The sequence below is a fragment of the Rhopalosiphum padi genome, chromosome 3 (assembly GCF_020882245.1).
Source record: "Rhopalosiphum padi isolate XX-2018 chromosome 3, ASM2088224v1, whole genome shotgun sequence".
NCBI lineage: Eukaryota > Metazoa > Arthropoda > Insecta > Hemiptera > Aphididae > Rhopalosiphum > Rhopalosiphum padi.
The window spans coordinates 23,180,180-23,205,730 of NC_083599.1; the positions used below are offsets into that span (position 1 = coordinate 23,180,180).

At 26.3% G+C, this 25,551-nt stretch overlaps 1 protein-coding gene and 1 non-coding gene across 4 annotated transcripts in view; one reads left to right on the forward strand and one right to left on the reverse strand.

Annotated features, from left to right (window-relative positions):
* Positions 1-437: 437 nt before the first annotated feature.
* The window catches only part of LOC132927494 (uncharacterized), a 62,296-nt gene continuing 37,182 nt past the window's right edge, over positions 438-25,551 (reverse strand). For 2 of the 3 annotated variants that reach the window (XM_060992033.1, XM_060992035.1), the window contains exons 2-3: positions 3,672-3,923; positions 438-772 (exon numbers count right to left, since the gene is read on the reverse strand). In XM_060992033.1, the coding sequence (XP_060848016.1) occupies positions 690-772; positions 3,672-3,918 (330 nt within the window). In that variant the 5' untranslated portion in view covers positions 3,919-3,923 and the 3' untranslated portion in view covers positions 438-689. Of the gene's footprint in view, positions 773-3,671; positions 3,924-10,687; positions 10,732-25,551 lie in introns of all 3 variants that reach the window. The other variant, XM_060992034.1, reaches the window with a different exon arrangement.
* On the forward strand, positions 8,762-8,834 carry Trnam-cau (transfer RNA methionine (anticodon CAU)). Its single transcript has one exon. It is a non-coding gene; the product is annotated as a tRNA-Met (tRNA).

The following is a 25,551-nucleotide window of genomic DNA, read 5'->3' on the forward strand; positions in this document are numbered from 1 at the left end:
TTTTTGATATTTAGTACATCATTACTTTCTGTGATAAGACTCTTAAGTATTAAAGCATTAACTGTTATAAGTATTATAACTTCTTCTTTGGATACATGGATTGATTTAATGCTAGATATTGAAGTGTTGATAGTCGAGTATAGAACAATAGAACATATTATCAATATAAATGATGAATGATATAAATAATATTATTATGATAATATGTAAAGTTCCACTCGCTAGTCGCTATGAAAAAGTGAGAGATTACCTTTTTATAAGAACGTATTACGCGGAGCTGCAATAACTATAACCGCAGACGTTCAACAACAAAATATTATAAGTAACGAGATTGAAGTACAGAAATAAACAAATTTTGTACACCAATTAAATAATCAAAAATGTAGTATATTATTGTTACAAATATATATTATTATTATAAGCAATTTCGAATTAAATTAATTTTATATTATTTCATTTATTGAATACAAATTTTGATGTCACAAACGTATTTTTAATAATGAGCTTATTTATTTATTAAGTTTTTAATTAAGGTATACAATAAAAATTAGAAGCATGATAATATTATAAGACTCGTACAACAGTAAATTATTATCTATTAGTTGATATGTAGCGAATTTTCCACAGAAATGTCCAAAGCTCACGATGTAACAGTATTTCATTTTTTTTACTTCTTTTTTCTTATTTTTTTACTCGTTCGAGTACGAGTATATCCCTTCTTCTAGTGGAAGATAATCGTAATCAAAAGGTTCTTCATCCACTTTCATATTTCCTTAAAATACAAACATATATATTATTTTAATATTTTTTTAGTAATATAATTCATAATACTATAATTATAATGAGATTAGATCTAAAACTTTTTAAAATTATATGTGTATGATATTGAAGATTACGGGCTATGCATTTTTCAGTCCAACTTTTCTTAGTAAGAATAAAGCTATGAATTGCACATAATCCTAAGTTACGATATTACTCATAATCATGTATAAATAAAATGAATATAATTCCAATAATTAATACAAAAAAGGCATGTGAGAGTCGCTCTGGTGTACATTAGGTATTGGGCGAGTCACTAATTAGGCAATAGCGAAAAACGATTAAGAACGGAGACAGCCGGTCAGCTTATTAAGTATATTTTAATGATATGTCATTATATTCAAAAGTAATACGGTATAGGTTGATTTATTTTTTCCGAAAACATATAGTAATTATTATATTATTATTTATCAGTATTTAATTATTGTAATATATTTTTATTTTTTACCGTATTAAATTATTGTTACTGACTTTTGAGTTAATAATACTTTACTTTAAGACAGTAAAACAGTGTTAATAGTATAAATAAATAACATCTCAACATTAATCTACATAATATTTTGGAAATTTCATTGCGTATAGTAAAATGTATAATTTCATAAAAGTGTTAAGTCCCCACGAATAGCACGAATAATGTTTTTAAATTATAACAAAATAATTAACATCGTTAAAATACGTATAATTTCGTCCAAATTTGAACTTAAATAAATGTAAAAAAAAAGCCTGTATCTATGTTATTTTATAATTTGTACAGAGATATGAGAACAGCTTATAAAAAACCATGTATTAAATTTTCAAGAATTTTGAACAACAGAATAATTTTTTATTGACATTTATAGCAAAAATAAAAATAATTAAAGATTTGAATATTTTAAATTGTCTATAAATAATAGTAGAATAATAATAGTAGAATATAATAATAATAAGATAAATACTTAGTAATACATTAAATCAAGATTATACAAGATTAAAAATTTAAAATAAGATTACAAGGTTTATAAGGTTTTCAATCTTTCAATTTTAAATCTTTTAATTTTTAAGTAATTTACACGTAATATTTAAGTTGCTTTTTAAATACAATTACTAAATTATTTTTTGCTATATATACATATTTATTTATTTTTAATACATTTTAAGAACTAATTGATTATTTATTTCAATAAATTGTAAATAACTGGGTCAATTTTCTGATAGTATCATTTGTGTTAAATAGCTAATTATGACAAAAATGTTTTATTTTTAATAAGTAGTAATTTTGTTTCGAATCATAGTTATTTATTTGGTTATAGTTATTTAAAATAGCCAAATAATAATGTATTTTAATAATTATTGTCTTTTGTGGTTTTTAAATAAAAATTTTACATAATTAATAATTCCATATTGTTGATCGTTATTATATTAATTTAATGTATTGACCACATAATTATTAAGCTTTGCAATAATATATTTTTATTTTTTTTAAATAAATTTTAATTGAAATGAAGTTACTTTTTTTAACAATATTAAAATTTCCAAATAAAAAAAAGTAATAGAATAATCTAATTAAAATTGTTAAACATAATTCGTAATGTAATTTAATTACTAAAATGAAAAGTAACTTCCCCATCCCCAATATTGTTTGATACCTAAATCTACAGACTACAAGTGTTGTACCTATATAATAATATATTTCAATGGAATGCTATTATATTATTATATCAGTGCGTTTTGAATCAAAATAACACATTGTTACGGCCAGAAAAGATACTATTGTAATGCTTCCACCTGCAGAACAAATATGTACCCTAAACGTGCAGTTTTTCAAAAAGAGAAATCGGGCGTATACCTTATTATACGATATTATAAAACGGTTCGAGTCTTCGAGTATATTATATTATTATCTGCAGTGGGTCACAAGATTTTTAAGCGACGACCCCAAATATCATTATTTCGATGAGATACCTACAACTCAACCAAAACATTTATTTTATGTACAGAGTGTACCGCGAGAGGATTACCCATTGCAATATTTCCTGAAATAATTGAGATATCAAAATTATGTTTTTTTTAAAAGATTCACAGGGACAAAGACTACAAGTATTTCATATTTTAATACAATTTAATGTTTTAATGTTTTCAAAAGAAATCGAAGTTAGTCATCACTTTGTAGAGTTTCTGAAAAAGTTGACTTTTCGACATTTTATTTTCATAAACATCGTGATTTTTAATACATTTTTTTATTTTTGAGAATATTTTTGTATTATTATACATATAATTTATTTATATTTTTATATTTTTTTAAATGATTAAATGAAAAAATATTTTTTAACTTTTTACCAAAACATTAAATTAAAATATAAAATACTTGTATACTACGGTGCCTATGAGTCTAAAAAAAAAAACAAAATTATAATATTTCCATTATTTCAGGAGTTATGACAATGGGTAAATTCTCGCACGGGACACTGTAAATATACCGTCATATATATTCATAATATATTTTATAATATGTTCATATTATACACTAAAGTTATACAAGAAATTCCTTGGCCAGTTAATATTAGTAAGCCAATAACAATTATGTGTATAGAAATCAAGAAAATCGTATTAAACTATAAGATATATATAAGATATAACGGATATGAAGAGTCAAAAGTTGGTTTTCCTCAATGCATAGGACCTTTTACTAAGACCCCGCAGTATTAATAATTGTATTCGTGTACATCAAAGTAATCGTAAATTTTATTAATTTGAAATTTTTTTTGTTTATTACAAACATATTTTTACAATAATAATAATTAATATTTAGTTCTTAAATATTGTAATACTTTTTTTTTTTAGACCAATATTAGTAATTAAATCTTTATATTTACCGAAATCAACTAATATGTTGGCTGCTTCGTCGTTGGTTGTAGGGTTGTCTTTTTTCATATATTCAATGTATTTTCTAAGAGCTACAAGTTGCTGATTTTTATGCTTTAGTGTCTTTTCTAATCTTCTTACTTCCTTTTTCTTGAGGTCCAGTTGTCTAACCAATCTAAAATTGGCCATGACCAACGGTCTACTTGAAACATCATGAAGAACATTGTTGTCAAAAGCAGCCAATACAAAAGGTTCCATATTTTCTAAACAAAATATAAGTACCTATGAAACGTTAAAAATTTTAAATGCATTAAGAGTATACGTAGTACCCGCGTGTGTTGTCTCCGTCTTACATACATACGACATAACAAATGTTCATTCGCCAGTTTCAATAATGTGCTGTTAGTTTTGGTATATGAGTGAATTGATCTATTATACAATTTAAAGGTAAGATAATTATCTATAGGGCCCCGCGTAAGATTTTATTTATATTATTATTTTTAAGTAAGTTATAGTCATTTTAAAATATACAATTTCAAAAAGATCATAAACTTACATAATAATAATAATTATAATAATATCAATAAAAGACTTCGCAGGGCCCTAAATAATTATCTTAGCTTTAAATTGTATAATAGGTCAATTCACTCTTATATCAAAATTAACAGCACACTATTGAATTGGTGAATAAACACTTGCTATGTCGTACGTGTGTAAGACGGAGACAACGCATATTATGGGTATTACATCCTCTTAAAAATAACAAGATTTTCTATTAAAGTAATATTAATAATAACAAATTAAAATAAATTATAACCAACTCAAATTTTTTTCTCTATAGTTATTATAATACTAGGAACTGCTGCTTTTGTTAATATTCTATATTTTGTATTTCCGAGAAATCAATGTGGATCAAAATGTCGATTTTTAATACTGTTAATATCCAAACTATTTTCTCTGAATAGCAGGAAATTTGTTAAAAATCAACAATTATGAATTTATTCCACAATAATAAAAAATATTTATTGAAATTAACAATAAAATATAAAATAATATGGCGGTGACCTGTGAAAAGCAATATTCTTTAGTTTTTTCAAATATTTTTTTGATTTACTACTCACCAAATTACTCGATATTTTAAACAAATTAAACGTATATCACATAAAATACCGTACTGACCCAACGCTCGGCGATATACTAAACATATATATTAATAAACGAGGTATCGCAATTATTATAATGCACAACCAAAGTGATAATGTAAATCAATAAATTACAGGTTTTCCGCAAGACCGCACCAGACAAATGTCGACAAGCAACTGATCGGCGGAGACGTTCGAGTTCGATATCTGACCGTGCACGCACTGCACAGTACAACAATCAGAACGATGGGCACGCGGCCGCACAGGACGGCGGCTGGAATCGGTCGGCCGTTATATATGTAGTGTAGCGCCTGTACAGTAGGACAACAACTTGAACTGGACAGTATTACTATGTATATTACATGTATATACCACATGGACCAAAAAGGACGTGTGGGTAATCGGGTTTGGCGGGGTGATGGTGCAGATCACCCAAAATGTTGGTTGCCCCGCTACTCCGCGCACGCCCACCCGAGATTTCAAGGTTTCAAACGCTATCTATACTGTTTCCCAATATTGAGAATAACAGTCTACGTAAATATATATATGTTATTTATCCATTATTTATCCACAGAGGGCGTTAAACGTGTCGTATAAAATATGAAACTAATTTTTATACGCGTTGTCGTGTACCTATAACAACCACGGACGTATATAAAATAATATGTCCCAGTCGTTCGTGTGTCGTTCGTATATGTTAACAACAAATATGTGCCAGAACTTATATGTATTTAATATAATTACCTACTCTTTGTGTGGGAGTACGAATAGTGTCACTAGTAATATTATTATGCTCGTAGTTTGGATATAGCACGCTAGGATTTCTATAACAGGAGTCTCGGGAGCTTTCTCGTGTCCACGCATTAAAGCTCGATAAGCTCGTGATTGAAGTGTATTAGGAATTCCGGTTTAAAAATTCCTATTAACTAAGACTCGTAATGAAAATCAATAATGCTCTTTTTCCTTCCACAACTCTGAATTCAAATTTATCTCTCTTAAAATTTATTAGCTTTAGTAACTAGGATCTATCGTTTTAGTTTTAATTATTGTTAATTTTCTCTATAAGCCGAAAAACTGTATAATTTAGCAATAATGATTGCTTATAATTATATTGTATCTTAGGTCTCATCCCGTTAAGAATTATTAAAAAAGGCGTGTAAGTATCGGTTCCATTCTGCTGTACATTGGTGTAACAGGTGTCAAGTAACCTACACTATTATATAACCATTTATGATTCTGAACGAAAACGGTCCATCAGTCTACATTTCGATCACCAAGTGATATGTTTTTTTGATACCTATTAAAATCATTTATTTTACTTATAGTGTATCATATAGTAGGTTGACATAAATATTTCCAAAAACATTGTATTTATTATATTATTAATATTTAATAATTATAATAATATGAATTTATACCATAATATATCAATTAATATAACTCAAAATGTTATAACAATTTTCTATAAATACCGTAAAACAGTAAAATAGATTTAAAATGCCTATAAAAAGATTAAATTTAAAAAAAAAATCAAAAATGTAATTGCGTATAGTAAAATTCATAATTGGCAATATAAAAAACACCATAAAAGTTTAATAAAAAGTTTATAATATATAATATAATTTATTTATTATATAGAAAAATATTGTGCTTATGTATTTTCTTAATACTTTTATTCAGATTTAAGAAAAACTTATGTACAATCTTTTTTTACATTTTAAAGAATTTTAACACTGTGAATGATTTTTTATACACATTACAAACAAACAAAAAATTGAAAATGTTCTTATCAATTATTACTCAAAAAGAATTAAACAATATTGAACATTTTATTGAAATAATGAAAATGATAATATACACATTTGGTGAAAATTTCAAATATCTATTATTAGTATTTTTTTTTAAACAAATAAAATATATAACAATTATTGATTGAGGAGAAATAATATTTTATGGGTAAATATCAAATGTCGTAAACCTTGAACTAAAAATGTTCATAAAAATTGAATTAATTTTCCGGTAAAATTTTAATACATAGGTTAAAAACTAATAAAGAATTTTGTATTACATTTTTAAATCTTTTAGTTATAAAAACAAATTTTTATGAATTTTATTAAAATTCTAATTTTAAATGCTTGTAAAAAATATCGCGACTATAAATTTTCAATATTTTTTAATTGAGAAATAAACAACTTATAGAAGATTTTTCTATCTTTTCGAGTAATAAAAATGCCTCGGTTTAAAAATAAGAGTAGTTTCCGATAGCAAAGTAGATCTATAGTTTATACTTCAAGAACCAGAAGTAAAAAATACTCTTTTTTATAAATGAGATAAATTAAAAAAAGATAAGTAAATGAGTACCGCTCTTCCGTACATTATAGGTGTCGTATGGGTCACTATTACAAATTATAGGCGTGTTAAATTCAAAAAATAAATAATATAAACCCATAATGATAAAGTCAATACATTCATCACTGGACTCATCAGAATCTAATATACAAACAGAAATTGTTACGCAAATCCACGTTTCGACAATATCGATTTTGTTTTTTAGTGCACTATCGAAAACGAATTACTGTAGATATTTTAAAAGTTTAAGTTATCGATAAAATATCTCGACTATTTTCAAAAATCTAAAGGCATGACAAATAGTTTTTTTCTATAATTGTTGATAAAAAAATATTCACTTGATCAAAATTCTTGAAAATTTAATACAAGATTCCACATAAATTTTTCTTATGCCGTTATAAAAATATTTTGAAATTACATATCTACAATATTTTTTTTATATGCGTTTGAAGTTAGAATTTGGACAATTTGGTCAATAAAATTCGTAAAAATTATTGTTTTTATACTAAATAATTAAAAATTGAATAAAAGGTTTTTTATAAGTTGTTCAATCTATATACGAAAAACATTCAACCAGAAAGCCAATTCAATTTTTCATAAGCATTTCTAGTTCAAATATTTATTACATATATTCATCTGTAAAATAGTTATTTCTCCTCAACCAATTTTTAATTATTTATTTACCTATTTCAAAACAAAAAAATAATAATAAATACTTGTAACTTTCAACATATGTTTAAGTAATAACTGATAAGAAATTTTCAACTTTTTTTTTCGTTTGAAATGTCGATAAAAATTTTTTGTCGTGTCCAAATACTTGAAAAATTAAAAAAATATCCCACATAAGTCGTTCTTATACTTTTAAACAAATATTTAAAATACATAATCACAGTATTTTATATATATATATATATATATATTTGAAGTTATGATTATATTATTATTATTATATTATATATTATATACGATTTTAAGAATGATTATATATAAATATATAAGATATTATAATATGGTAAAAATATTAATAAGTTTTAATAATAGGTACGAATAACAAATAAATCCAATATTTTTGAAAACAATTATCTCAACCTACCGTAGTAATAAAAGTGAAATAAATGGCTTATAGCTATGTACTTATTTCAAAAAATATATAACATGAAAATATATAGTTTGTGTATAGGCTGACAGTTCGTCGAAGTTTAAAATCGTAATGTGCGGTACCCACTTTTTTTTGTATTTCCTAATTATTTTGAAAAAAACCAAACATCATGAACTAAGTAATCTAATTTGGATGTCTAGAATTTTTAAATTTAGCTCCCATCGGTAAAATTAAAATTCAATTTGTTATCTGCAACTATACACGTCCAAACTTTCAAAGTTGAAAATTGTAGCATTTTCGACTACTTTCGATATATAAACATCAAATACAAAAAATCCACATCATTGTAAAATTATTATATTTATCGCTCCACTCAGACTCTTAAATATAATTATTAACTATCTTGATTTAAATGTTGTGATATTTTCATAAAATTTGTTCTTTACTAATGATGAAGTTATTAGAAAAATATTTACAGTTTAAGTAACTAAAATATCATTTGTTACCATAAGCCTCGGTGGCGCAGTAGGCAGCGCGTAAGTCTCATAATCTTAAGGTCGTGAGTTCGATCCTCGCCTGGGGCAAAATTTTTTTGCAGTTTTTTTATATATAATTTACCTCTCCCAGGGAATTCGACTTTAAAATGTAATTCAAAATAATTCAAAAATAATATAGAAATTAATAAATACCGAGCGAACATATTATAACGCATAACAATAATGTATTACAGACAGTTTTTAGTCAATTATGATATAAATTTAAAAATTTTAATGCAAAATACATTTTAATATAATTAATCACTACTAATACTCCGTCTAAATATTCTTGCAATAATAATGAATTGTACAAGAATTATTTTCATTGACTTTAACAAATAATATAAAGTATAAAAGTACTTATATTATATTATTCAGTGTTATATTTTATTTTAATTATTATATTATTTATATTAATATGATAATTTTGGATCCACATAGAAATTCTTGTAAGTAATTTTGGTACTCATATCTATTATGTAAAGTAAACGCCGAAACGGATTTATATGCTCATAAAACTTAAGTGATATAATTTAAACAATTATGATAATAATATTATCATGTTATATCAGTAGCGTACCGATAGGATGGCATGACGGGCAATGCGCCACGGGTCAGTGACTCTAGAGAGCCCATCAAGAATAAATGTCATGAATCCAAAAACAGATTACTATTATAGTGAAACTTATAATTACAATGATCTTTTAAAAAAAATGCATATACGTACTCGTAAAACGAAATTGATTGAAAATAAAATTAATTTAATATTTTAATGACTGATCAGTGATCATGATTATATTTATAGCTTATATTTTGTTTATTACTTATAAGCCCGTCGACCGTTGGTGATAATATTATAATATTATTATTATTATATTTTTTATATTAATAATAATAATAATAATTGTGGAACGGACAACGAAATGCACCGAAATCGCATATCACTGGAAGCCATGCGTATGCATTTATATTTAGAATTTCAGATACTAGATCATAGATATTCCAGGAAAAAGTAGCCGCCGTTGTTACTCGATGTGTTTTTGATTTATTTTGTTATATAATATGACATGTCATTGACTGATTCCGACTTCGTGTTCTGCCGTGAATCAGATATAATCGTATTCGTATTCGTTAAACGACTTTTCTTTTGTTTTAATTCAAAAATGAATATCAAAGTAGTTTCTTGAAATATTTCGTTAACATTATCTACAAATAGTATAATTTTCTAAATATTTTAACTTATTTTTAGTTATTTGTAAACGTTTTAAAATTTTAATTTTTTTTTCTTTAAATGACAAAATTATTTATCACTAAGTCAACTTTTTTTTTAAACGTAATACAAGATCCCTTATAATTAGTTCATCTATAGGACAAATAATTTGAAAAATATGTAAACAAAATTATTTTACTTTCACGTATATTATTATGAATTTAACTATTCGCAATGACATTTTCAAAATATGTAAGTAGATTAATTTTAATATAATAGTGTCTATATATATATTTTATACCACGAACCTATTCACGCTGATTTAGGGTAAAGTGGTATTGACTCAAAAGTTAATAACAACTATTTTATAATAATAGATAGGTATAAATTAAACATTATTATTATAATTAATGTAATATTTTTGGAATTGAATCAAGCTATCGGCTATACCGCAATACTACTAGTAAAATAAATTACATTAATAAAAATTGAAAAAAACATTTTATGAAATAGTATGTTACTACTACTCACTACTCAGTACTCGACATTTAAAAAAATTAGTATTCAAACGTTATTTTACTATAAGAATATAAGATATTCATATATAATATTATGTGGTTATAAGGTTATTACTTGTTAGTTGTTATATAAAAAAAAAAAACTTAATAAGAATGAATAAAAAATAAATTACCTGAAGGTTTAATTTTTCTTCATCACGGAATTACTTCGAAAAATCTGAAAATGTTAAGTAATATTATACTAAATCTTTTACTGTACAGACGGTGCGTATGTCATTCCGTAATCTAACAGTCAAATAGGTATGTATATGTTATTAATAATAAAATCTAACCAGAATATCAGATAAAATAAGGTAATTGACCCCCGTATAAGCGAGTGATGACACAAAAAAAAAAACCAAAACACATTAACATTATTATACAACCAATACATTCAACGCTCAGAATCTAAAATAATACCTATAGTACCCAAGTCCCGTTAACCTGGCTGACTTGAATTTCAGAGATTAAGTAGTGAACCGTTTTCGGGTTCAAATATTAAAATTAGTATATTATTATTAAATATTATTATTGTACTTATAATAAACTTACATTTTTTAAACTAATATTTTAATTATTATTACTTTTGATAATCCACTTTTAGTTTTCATGTTGTTATTATGAAATGTTTATACGATATTGCAACCGCACTTAATAAAGAAGCGTTAATACGTATAATTAATCATTTTTACAGATTACCGTAGCTCGTAGGTACTTACAAAAGTATACAAACACAAACGATAAGCGTGTTACGTAACTTTTACTCGACGTATATTCGCGTTATAGACCATAGTAATAGAATGATTTAAGTTTTTACGATAAATGTTTTTTTTTTAATTATAAAAAAATAGCGGAAATAGCGTTATTAGTAATTATAACGTTTGAATACGTAATTATTAAACTTCATAGGCTCATAGACAAAAATTGGGCTTGTATATTTAAATATTTTACATATTTTTTGTTTACTTAATTAGCAATTATAATGAAGAACTATGTATACATTTTTAAGCTTTTTATTGAAAATATCTAAGTAAGTATTGAATATTCTCGTTTTTCTCAATGCCACAATTGAGGGGTAGAAATCCATAACGTACTATTGTCAAAATTGACAAAAACGATATCGATTTTTATAAAAAAAAACGTCGACAAATCGATTGATGTTGTCAGAATAGACTAAAACGTACTATTTCCCATGGTAAAAGAATAGGTACCAATCATTAACTATACCAAAACAAACTATTTCCATAAATTATTCTAAAACGTATTTTTTTTTTATGTTATGTCAAAACGTACTATTGCCCGTGTTGTAGGTATAGAGAAATAAAATAGTTAATCCAAAACGTACTGAAATATAATTTTAAATTTATAATATTAAATTATTATCACAATCATTAAGTTTGAAATTAAATTAAAAATATAATCCTAGATTATTAAACACATTTGAATCGTTTTTAATAGAAATACTATATATTATTAAATACATAATTTAAAAAAACATCCTTGTCTAAAATGACTTGTCAATTTTATGAAAGTCATGAAGTTACTAAAAGTTGGTGTCATGAAAAGGTTTAAAAATCTTCAGAACATCAGTCAAGTCGATATTCTGCCTAAACAAAATCATGTTAAGTTAGCAAAAAAGGAAAATAAATTGTTTTAAATACCAATGGTTTCTGAGGAATTTTATAATGATATCTTTCAAAATGTAAATAATAATAATATTGAAAATGACGATGGCGGGGTTTATGAAGAAGACCCTTATTAAATAAGAATTTTCATTATTTTTATTGAATTTATTATTTAAGAATTAATAATAAATTAAATTAGCTGAATCACAATTCAAATCATAACATAAATTATCCAAATCATATGATTAACTGTATTTTATATACATTTCAGGCAATGCAAAAAAGTAAAAACCATTTAAATATGTATACCAAAACTATAGTCATTGATTTAAATATCTACTTATTATTCATAAACTTAAGATCAATATTATTTTATTGTAATATAATATTATATGAGTTATTAACTACCAATGATCATAAAAAAACGTAAAAATTTTAAAACAATAAAATAATTAATAATATTTTTATTTTGGAAAAAACATATTTTGGAGTAAATTTTAATATTATATATACATTTTATAGTGCTTCAGTTAATTGACACTGGTTATAGAAAAGGAGATACAGAAAATCGCTTCTCTGGAAAAATCAGTATTTTGGCAATAGTACGTTTTGTATTTCCACCCTTCAATTATTTTAACATTACTCTTAATAATCCATTCTCGATCACCCAAAGTTAAAGTACCGTCGTGTACCAAATTTCTATCTGAAACCCGCGATCAAAATGTAAGATTTAAATATTTTTTCTGCTCCAAGAAGTGCGTATTTAGACACTCACAAAATAAATAAATAAATAAATAACACATTGTAAAATCATTATACTTTTTTTGGTCCGTGCACTTGTGTATTTACACATATAGGTGCCTAAAAAATTAACATTTACTCTTCTGAGAGAACATATTTCGTTTTCTATGGTACTTCAAACATGTAGGTACTATACACTACTGCAGCCACTACGCTCCTCGCCTCGCGTCCTTCGACTCGTGTTCACACAAACCCACTCCGAGCGGTGTGCCGTCCGAGACGAGACGCGATCGCTCGAGTGGACACCCAACGGTACTCGCGTTTACTCGCGCCCCATCAATATCATTACTATTACTATTATTATTATTATACCGTCTGATCGTAAGGATCGTAAGCTACGCCCAAAATCGATATTACGTTACCAGGAGCCCATGATACGGATCGTCGCCGTCGATCGCCGGCGGCCGGTGAACCCGTACCTGTTCTGTTACAATCGGTCCACTCGTCGTCCTCCGATAATAATAATAATAATAATAATAATATTATGACACTCGCGCGCTCGCGTTTACCCCCCCCCCCCCGCGCCGCCGCCTCGCCTACACGTCGTCACGACCACAGTGGTGGGATCGTAAAGGGATCGCGTAAGCAACGCCCAAAATCGATATCGTGTCAACAGGGGCCCATGGGTACGCGGGTCGTCACCGTCGATCGCGGGCGGCCTGGCCAACTCGTACCTGTCCGGTAAATTCGGTCCACTCGTCCTCCGATAATAGTAATAATTATTGAGACACTCGCGCGCTCGCGTTTACCCCCGCGCCGCCGCCTCGCCTATGTGCCGTCGCGATCACCGAGATCGGACCGTAAGCAACGCCCAAAATCGATATCGTGTCAACAGGGGCCCATGGGTACGCGGGTCGTCACCGTCGATCGCGGGCGGCCGGCGAACTCGTACCTGTTCTGGTCCATCGGTCCACCGATAATAGTAATAACTATTGAGACACTCGCGCACTCGCGTGTATGCTACGCCCAAAAACGATATCGCGTCATCAGGAGCCCATGCTACGCCGTCCGTCGCCGTCGAATTCGTTTGTTCTGTAAAATCTGTCCACAATGTCGCCGAACGATTATTATGATGGCGACGCGGCTGCACGGTCTTGCGGGAGCTGCGGGAGAAGGCTATTCATAGGCCCCGTGTACCCGAAGCGACGGATGACGGTTAGTGTTTTTTTAATAATTTTTTCACCGGCAGTTCAACGATTCAACGAAACAATGTCAACATTCGAATTGCACGATATTATGAAAAGCAAAACCTAACAATGCGTTTTTAAATCAAATTAATTTGTAAATTTTCGTTACTTTCACGTATGGGTAGTACTAAAACTGTCTTTTGGCTTATTTTAACCAATACCCAGTATACCGATGAATTCAGGGGCGTATTTAAGGGAGGGGAACATGGGGCCCGTGCTTCCCCCATTCACCGTATTTCATGTTATAATTTTTATTATACGCGAAATTTTACAATTCTATGCCCCATGTACGCAAATTTGAACTTTTTGTTTGTGCCCCCCCCCCTTAAGAAATTTCTAAATACGCCCATGCCGATGATTGTACCTACATCAACACACTATCTATGATGCGCAAGTGTTATTAGTTTATGATGACAATGGTCGCCATACTACAATCGCATAACGCGTTATTTTGAATTTTAAAAGACTAAAATATAATTTTTAACAAGATTATATAATATCTATAAATAATTGTTTAAATTTTTATATTTTTTTTCGAATGCAGCGTTACATAAAAATTTGTTAACCGAAATAACTGATAGGCATTAATGTTACATAATAGCATCTCTATTCATTTTGGTTCAAATGTTTTTTTCTTATCGCTTAGAAGCTTCTGTGCGAGTTAAAACCATCGTTTCTCTCTACGCTGGCCAAAAATTGTATACCTATATTTGTTTAGTGAAGATAAGAATAACGTATATATATGTTTAATTTACATACAACGGAAATTTAAAATTATTATTTAATATTATACCTTTATAATCATTATTCATTACACAGTCAATAAGCAATCATACAATGTAATAACAAAAAAAAATATCGTGTATTAAGTATATAGGTATGTCAATCAGTAATTTTGTATTATTATGTATGATTATATATTGTTTTGAGTTTAATTAAACCATTTAAATATACAAAATAACAAAATTATTTATAATTTTTTGGATGTGAAAATTCAACTGTATTAAATCAATATTAAAATTTTACTTTAATTTTGTTCAACTTAAACATTTTATCGTTTCAATGTATCACATTCTATAATTTCACATATAAATGATAATCTATGTATTTAATAATTAATGTAAACAGATAAGATAATGCTCTAATGGCTTTCGTATCTATAGAGTTTCCTGTATAATAATTTGTTTAACATAATACAATAAAAATGATAAAATAGGTAGGTACCATTTAAAAACGAGGTATTTATTCAGTTAACCATTATACATATTTAAACTTCTGTTTGATTAATATTTAATAGACTAAAGTTCAACGCATTGTTAACAATGTTAACAGACATTTTACTTCATAAGTGAAAAAAAAATTATAGAATATTATGTTGTAGACCGGAAGATCAATATTCAATTAATTGATGATAAATTATTATTATTCGTCAAATGTCAATGTCATCAAATTAAACTTCAAACGTGCATAAAAATGTAATTGATTTTACTCAAAACATTTTTTTTTAAATTTAAGTAAAAATAATTTATGAAGAAAATCATTTTACATCTTCAAGCAATAAGGGAATGGATCACTATTATGGTTGTGTTAAATTTGAATTCAATGATATATCATTGTATACAAAAAAAAGATTCCGAGTGGAGACTGTTTGTAAACCTACAGAAAATGATAATATAAATGCTGGCGAACATTTCAAATTTTTATGGTGAATAATTTTTGGATTAGTTATTACCTATAGAGTATAGGTATAATAAAATAAAGAAATACATTTTATCAAAAACTGATTCACGTAAAAATTCTTGTTTCTCCTACATTTTTTTTCCGAATATTGAGAAAATTACTGAAAATTTTACCATAAATTACAAAAAAAAAAAATATTATTTTTCACCATTTGTCAATTATTAAGTATAATATGAAAACACATATTATACAGTAGAAGACCTTTGATCCGAACTTGGTGGGACCGGACTCTATCTGGATTATTGAAAGTCCGGCTTAAACAGAACGACGTTTTGTTTTAATTTATATACTATTAGATAATTCCAATTTCGCAAAGGTACAGTTTTGCTATAAATAAGTACATATGTACTTAAGAATATATGTATCAATTATGTATCAATAATATACATCTTATAGTAGGTATATAACAATTGATATAAATCATTTTTATATAATATTTATGTGTAATGTATATATAAGTACTAAAGTACGAATTATAAATTGTCCGGATTATCCGGATGTCTGGACCATAGCGATGACCGGATAAATGAGATTCTACTGTAATATTGTTTTGTAAATTTGCCTTAATTTTTTTTATATAATTATGATAAGTTCTGAAAAAAACTACTATATAAACTATGAATTATCATTGACAAATGACGAATATTCATCAAATTTCTAAATACTAAATAATATTGCAATGATGTTTACCTATATTATAATAATAATTATTGTACACATATCTTGCTTAAAACACTTATTATAACGACGAAAATACTTACATCTTATCAGAATTATTTGATGAATACTCCAAACTGTATCGGCCTCGCTATCATAAATGACTAATTAATAGGTACATTAAATGATGAAAATTAAAACATTTTTTTATTCCAAACCGTGATGATGAACACAATAATAAAAAAATGGGTATTTACGCGCACACGTCATATTATGTAAAATCAACACATTATCGGAGCGCTAATGTCTCATAATCAATAAATAATATATATTAATATTATATTATACTACTAATTTACTGATTGTATGATTCTATGTAACATATGGTACCTGATTAGTAAGTCTATAATTATCTATTTATTTAAATGAATACATTATTATGATATAAGCCAAGTGCCAACCAACTAATCAGAACGTTGAAAACAGCTCCAAAAGGTTGATTAATGATCCACAAAATAAAAAGTTATACAATATAATTGTAATAATAAAATATCATTTATAATTCTTTATTGTTATTTTGAACAAATAATATAATAAAAGTAAATTTTACTTTTGCTCTATATATGATGTGTATAACTGATTTTATTTCATGTTTTTGAATTTAGATAAATTATTTGTCAATGGATTATTATGTTTTTATGGGGTTTTATGAAATTGTTGAGGTTAATAAGTGAATCGACCAAAATATAGTTAAGCGTTGATTGATTGTTATTTCGTTTTGTATACATTAGTCAAAAGGAATGATGTAATTCAAAAACACCGTTATCGTCCATCTACTCAACCAAATGTATTAGTTCTTAACCGGTTATAGGTATTTAGGTTCTATTATTTTGGATGTTCGTTTATTGAAAAAAAAAATAATTTACATATTATTTGAATTACAAAAAAATGTAAAACTTTTAAAATAAATTCAATGCGCAGGTAAATCCATCCTAATTCCCAGTGGACACTGTCGTCGAGTGCTACAGCCTATTTTATTATATCATATCATCGTATACGATTAGAAAAAAAAACAATTCTAAAATCTGAGTAATCGCGCATAATATTATATGTATATTGTTTAAATACAAACCACTACAATACTGTTTTACCTATACCTATGACCTATACCGACGGCCGACCAATACTTTTGACCTATACCCCATTGCATCATGTCGATAAACAATCATATTGTGTATATATATGTATAATATATACATAGAATACTAATTTCAATAAGAGCTAATGATTTCCGATTAACGCTGTACCGTTTTCAAATCTTCCAAACGTACTCGTTACACAGTGTTCGTATTATTATTATATAGGTACACTGACCGCTAGGCGGTGTTGAGAGAACTCGAACCTTCGAAACACGTTATTCATACTCGCGGTGCTGTCAGTGGCGTTCAGTCCAGCACTCCAGCTCTGATCGTTTCACCAGTATACTCGACAGGGATCGTTTTGGACTTAGTTCTGGTTTGGTATGTATACTCATTTTATTGCCGTTATTATAATACTCTATTATTATAGATTATATAGAAAAATACAAGACATTTTGTTGTAATTTCGAATAGTATACGTACATATTATTATATAGAGACGTATATACGTATATAGGAGACATTTTAATTGCTATTTAAATCTAAATTACTCAACTAAATTGTATTTTATAATGAACTATTATTACGAGGAAACAGTATTTGCAGTAATATTGAAACGGCAAAACATCCCGCTAGGTATATAATATATTATTATTTACTCTAAAAGTTTAAAACCTATTAGACTCGTTGAATTTACATCGGCATTGTATTAATTACGTCGGTTGGCTTTATAATACAGTAAAACGATTTCAAAGGGACTAAAGCAGCAACAAGTTTTTGGAAAGTAGTATATATATATATATATATATAGACATTAACGTGTACTTAGTATATTTTTTAGAAATTTACTAGAAAACAATTTAATTTGTATTTAATATATGTATGTTTTTAATTAGTAAAACAATCAAACTATACCTATTTAATATTTATTTTCGATACAAGTTTGAACTTTGAAGTTACGTTATTAAAATTCGTTTGTCGAATTATTAGCAGTATACGAAATGATTCCATGTATAGTAGTATTTCAATAGACGGTATCACTTGCTTACTTCGGGTTAATGTATATTCCACCGGCACAATTTTTCCACCCGTGAAAAACGTGTAGATTCCACCGATATTAAATTCTGAGCTGTAAAAATAAATGTAAATTCCACCGATATTATTTTCGATTCGTTTAATTTAAACTTTATAAGTCGAAATTAAATTTGATCACCTATAATGAAACGCCATTTCTTTTCCAATTTAAAGCTAAAATTAGTCAAGTTACACAATGTGATCAATATTAGAGACCGCAGTGCTGTTCAAATTTTGTAATTTTATGTAAATTAAATTGAATGTTCAATATTATAATGGCCCTCTAAATCGTTGAAATAATATGAAATATATTTGTTTTACTTTATTATATGCTACATTTCTTAAAACATTTTAAATACCCAGATTAAATAAAATATAAATAGTAAATAATATGTTTTTTAATAACTTTGAAAATCATTTTATAATAATTTTAATGTGAATAAATATAAATAAATTAGTAATAACTAGACAAAACGAGAGAATATTCTTGTAAAAAATGTAGGTGATGAGTGGGATAGTATATTTCTATATAATAAATAAATGTCCTCTTGTGTGATATTTGAAACTAATAAGATGTGAAAAATGCAAGTATGCTTCTAAAGTTTATATAAAAAGACATGATCAATATTCAATGTATATGCATGATGTTTGAGTTTTATTATTTTAGGTTGTGAAAATAAATACGGATATGTCGATGCAAAGGGAATACATATAACTAAGAAAACGTTTTGTTTATTCCAAGTTATAGATATTAAATTATTTTCTATTGTCTGTTGATAAAAAATCATTTTTTCATAACTTGTTGAGGTTATCAAGACATTGATAAGTATTTAGTTTCACGCTTCCTTTGAAACATTTTCTCATTTTTAGTTTTTAATAATTTAACGTATTACATAACACGCAATACTGATCAAAGAAACACGAGTAAACTTCTATGGACTTGTAACTGTGTACATATTAGTAAATGCTATACTATTTCATATATAATTAAATGGCATACTTTCAAGAGGATGTCAGCACACTTAAGCGTAATATTAGCAAATTTGTGTTTAGCAGAACCACCAACCATATATTGTTAGCTTTGTTTTAGAGTGAATTAATCTACTAAGAAACTTTAAATATTAGTCTTCTTGTGTTGGCTTTTTTACGATATTTAAATTTTTTTTAAAGTTATATGAGTATGTAAAATGTTACAATTTATAGATGATAATATACCTCGCTTTAAAATTTAAATATTGTAAAAACCGATATAAAAACACCGTGTTTTTAACGTTAATTTTGATAACAGGTCAATAGTCTTAAAACATAAAACTAACAACAAGAGGTTTATTGTACTGAATATAAATTTGCCATATTATTATGCGTGAGTTAAAGAGTGAAAATAAGCAGTGCGCTGACAACCTCTTATGATTATCATTGTCGATAAAGTCTAAAATGAGATAAACTTCTTCGATATAATAATAATTGTATTATTCCTAAACGACTGGGTCATTCAATTTTAATAATCTAAAATAATAATAATTTTTTTTTTCATAAACTCATTTTAAAATAAGTGATAAAATAAATATATACAAATACTAAACACCCCCTCTATAGACCTTCAAACACTAATTCGTATTATACACAGAATTTAATACCTGTGAAGTTCAACATTTTTTCAAAATCGAAAAATGTATCAGCGGAATTTACATATATAATAATTAATAACTAATAAGTCAGACTCTGAAATCGACTATTTGAAAATCGGTTGAATATACATGCGTCTGCTGACTTCGTACATTGTTTTTTAAACAGTTTTGGTTTTCCAGGTAAGTAATATAACATTTTCCACATTTTTGAAGTGTCATAAAAAACAATAATACAGTGTCATCTCAATTTAAATTTGCAAAATAAATTATACAATGCAATGACAAATTTGACATAAATGTTAAATTTATTAAATCTTTATATTATGTAGTTAATGTCTGTAAAAAAAATTCAAATATAGCTGTCAAGACGAATTTAAAAAAAATGACGACACAGTAAAAAATGACAAAATGAAAAACGTTAAATGTGATTTTATTTAAAAAATTTAATATTATTTTAAGCACGTTAAAATATTAAAAATATAAAAATCACAAATATAATTTTTTAGTTAATTAAAATGTTAAAAAGAGAGAAAATAGCTAATTACTTTGCTATTCTGTATTTTGTCGAGTATACAGTCATTGAGAAAGTCACTGTAATGTACCTATGTGATTTTTAAACTTAAATTTTTCTCACAAACTATTCTAATGTCGTAAAAATGTGTAAAAAAAAATGTACACATTTTTGGTAAAATGTTGAAACAAATCAGTTTTTAAAAATTTATTTATGTTATAGTAGTTTCAATTCACGCATTATAGGTGCGTACAACGATATAGTACCTATATAGTACTATATAGTAATTTTGTAAGCAATTCAAGTACACGCAGTGTATTGGATCGCTTCAAAAGTAACAAAAATAATAACAAATTGTATACATAAATATTATGTTATAGTACATAGCAAAAGAAAGTTAATATTATGTATAATAATTATAATAACTAATAAATATATTGTAAAATTAATAACTAATTTTTGTTTTATTCGTTATCCCCACTTTTCACAAAAGGTTCATTTTTAAGGGAATATTATACTTATTATTAAATAAAATTCCATATTATTTTTACAGTTTTATAAAAATGTTCATTTTAAATTTAATTTGTACTTAGTGGACAATTTTCAACGTTCACTGGAATACCATAACTAAAATGTTGTAAAAAAATTCTTGATTTTATCTTATCAATGAAAGTATGCCCTTCATATAGTTGAGTCAAATTATTATTATAATATTACTTAATAATTATGTTTTTAATACGATACAATACTGCAACTTTTTTGCTAATAAATGCAGATCACCATCAATATTAATTGTTAAAACATTTAACATTTAGTTTTAACATATTTTGATTATACACATATTACAAGAACTATAGTATATTGTCACCAATTCGCTTCATTCTAACATGTTTAGATTTTTCCTATAAGTTTGTAGTGTTTGTACATATGTTTAATATTATGTCCTACGAGTATAGTTTATACTAGGTATTAAATATTTAAATGACAAACAGTTTTAATAAAAAAATCATATTTATTATTTTAGAAGAACAGATTAGCTAACAATTATTCTTAAATTTAGATCTGCTTGAAATTTTAAAATATGATTATCTTTATAGGTCATTTCACCACGTTTGAGTTGTTTTAGGGGCAGTTAACCGATTGCGCTTTAAACATTTGACAATACCTGAGGAAAACTTATTAGTTAGTTATACATTTTATAATTTTATAAGAAATGAATACATTAACCAACTTTTTTTGGAAGTATTAATATATAATATAATTTAAATAAATACATAGGTAATTTCTTTTCTTCACATTTAATTAATTATTTTACTTACGTGATCAAATGCGTGTAATAATAATAACGTTTCATAAAATTCCCGAAACAGTTATAAAATATATTATAGCCAGTCACTTTGACCATTAATCAATTGATCAATACATACATTTTTAATTTTCAAGAATTTTTGTGTGTATATTGTTTGTAATAATGTTGATTACAAGTGTAATTGGTATACTGACCCTAAAATATAAGGAGCACAATTTTGGTATACACTGGCCCTTTGTTTTAGGCACAATCGGTCCTTCCCCGTTTTAGGTTTTCTTTAAAGTATTCCGATGTAGAAGTTATTGATAATAAATGATTACTAGTCATTAGAACCGATTAAAATATATAAATATTTAATATTAAATAGGTGTAAAAAATGTAAAACCAAGTAGATTGAAAGTTAAAAAAAAAAATTTAGTTAAAAGTTTAAACCACATTTTTATTCAATTTTTTTAAGTATACACTTTTCAGATAGTATGAAATATTTGTTTGAATCCAATTGGAAATTTGATGATGATTGATAACAATTGTGATGTAACACTAATCATCTATATTATAGTAACAACCCTACGCATATTTGCTATGTTACGCAAGTAATATTAGACAAGTATTCTATGACAACATGTCACGAGGGTGGAGCGAGCGCACTCAATTGACCGACGACCGAGCAAGGACGCGTGAAATACATTTTATAAATCGTTTATTAAAATTTCAGATTGAAATATCAAATTACTTGTTTGAAATTCATTTTTTTTATTTTTTATCTGTTTTAACTTATTTTTATTTTTACGACTCAGTTGTTGTAATACAATGTTTTAGATACTGAGCGTATTAGTGAATAAAACATTTGTCTTACAATGAGTGATTTTGTTTTTTGTATGTGAGATCACCATTATGAAGTAATAAAAAATAAACTTCATAATGAACGAATATTTCCACTGTATGCAGATAAATCGGACATGCATATGTCATAAACCTACAACAGGTGGTTCACCTACAGGTGATTCACGTATAGGCTATAAGTGGTTCATTACGTCGTGGTAACGCTTTCCGTGTCGCACAAATTTATAGAATACCCAAGCTATAAGACAATAAGACACAAATACATAATACACATGTCAAAAATTATTAAGTATAATATTTTGAGTGGGTTTTGGTAGCAAATTGGATGTAGTAGGTATTTGGGAAGGGAGAAAACTGAGTTTCAAAATCGATTTTGTTCTTTTTTAATTAAAAATAAATAACCCTAGACTACATTTTTGACGCAATTTTGCATTAATATCTTGACATGATACAATTTTTGATCTTTTTGTGTTATTTTAATTTTTTATAGATATTTGACATTTTCTATTTTTTTTTTTTTATTTTATTAATTTATTTATGATAACATTTTTTTTTTTGGAACATCATTACCGTATTTATATTTTACTATTGTAATATACATACATATTCTAGGCCCTAGACGACTAGATACATGTGTCAACATACATTCATTGTGTATTATCACAGCGTCTCGCCATATAGATATAACTTTATTTTGATTACTTATAAAAATGTATAATTATTATAACAATATAATCTTTTGACGTGTTACAAATTCGTGTGCCAAAACAACCTCCTATTATCGCTTGTACCGTGTATTGCTACCAGGTCATCGGTAAAGCAAATATATTACATTTTATTTAAATATTATTTAAATTGTAAACGGTATTACTAAGTGTCTTGTCTAATATTATTAATTTATACTGATCAGACCACATTTTAAGATTTTTTATTTAAATTTCGTACAATCAACATTTAAGATTTATGACATTTTAAATATTTGAACCAAATTTGAAATTTATAGGAGCTGGAAAACGAAGTTTGAAAAATGAACTTGGCCGATTAGACATAAGACATAGTTCATATTAGTTTTCATAAATATCAAAACTGTTACCTATTGGATTCTGAACGGATTGTTGACTGTATTAATTTAACAATGATGTGTCTTTTTCTGTCTGTCATAGTGTCATCACCTTTGGGGACAATTAAAAAATACTACACTTTTCGACTTATTTGGAAGTTTCTAGTACCTAGCAAAATCGGATCTATAGTTGATACTCTGGGTACTTTATTATTATTTCTTATGCGTGGCATTATTTTCAAATATTTTAACTCACTTTTATCTATTTATAGACGATTGCAATTTTCATATATATTTTTTTAGCTTTCTTTATATTAATATACTGATAAAACATTTATCGCTAGACTAAAATCTTTGAAAATTTACAAGTATTTTGTAGTAAAAATGTTATAGTCTTCATTTTATTTTATATCAATGGTTTAATAACATAATTTAATGTTCATTATAAGTAGGTTATACTGGAACTAAAAAATCTAAAAAATATACAATTACTATTAGTTTTTATAGATATTTGTAGTTAAAATTTTAACAAAATTACATATTTTAACAATAAAACACGACAACAATTTCACCTGTATTATGAATTTTCAATATATGCAATGGCATTTTCAAAATATGCAGATTTATTTGAAATTTTTAAGAAGTTATCTATTTTTATATAAATAAATATAGCTGTAAATCTGTAAATCATAAAATATAACCAAATAGTGTAAACATTTTTTTTTACAAAATTAAAGTATATTTTATTAAAATTATGTTCATTAATAATTGAGCATACAATGATATTAAAATGAGTTAAAAATAGGAAGTAAAAAAATATCAAAAAAATCAAAAAACATACAATTAAATATACATATGTACTTCGTGATAATATAGTCTGACAAGACCGTCTCTACTCAAGTGTATGTACAATGATATTGATGTATAATATCATAAATATATTAATATGATACTTCATAATCATAACAGTTCTATTTTAATATCAGTTTAGTTCATGCTTGATAATATAATTCTACAGTATAAAAATCGAGTGTATTTATCACTTATTAATGGTTAAAATGATTATTAATTATTTTTATTTTTCCCGCTCTTACAGTTGCGAGTTTCTTGACTTTCTGTGAAATGGACAATAAACGCAAGCAGAAAGCCACTCAAACTCATACTGATGTCGACTGCAACGAAATTCAGTCGAAAAAACCTAATATTACAGGTACAGGAATACGTTAAATTTTTCAATCCGTTATTATATCATACCGCGATTTAATAGCTCTGTAAACTTAGATAAATCGAAATTCTTAACAGTCGTAATTTGTTTCATTTCTACCTTTACTATATAGTCAATCGAAAATCAACCTTGATAATATCAAAACACACTTTATTATGTTTATCAGTCATCACTGATATATAGGAAAAAACAGCTTCAA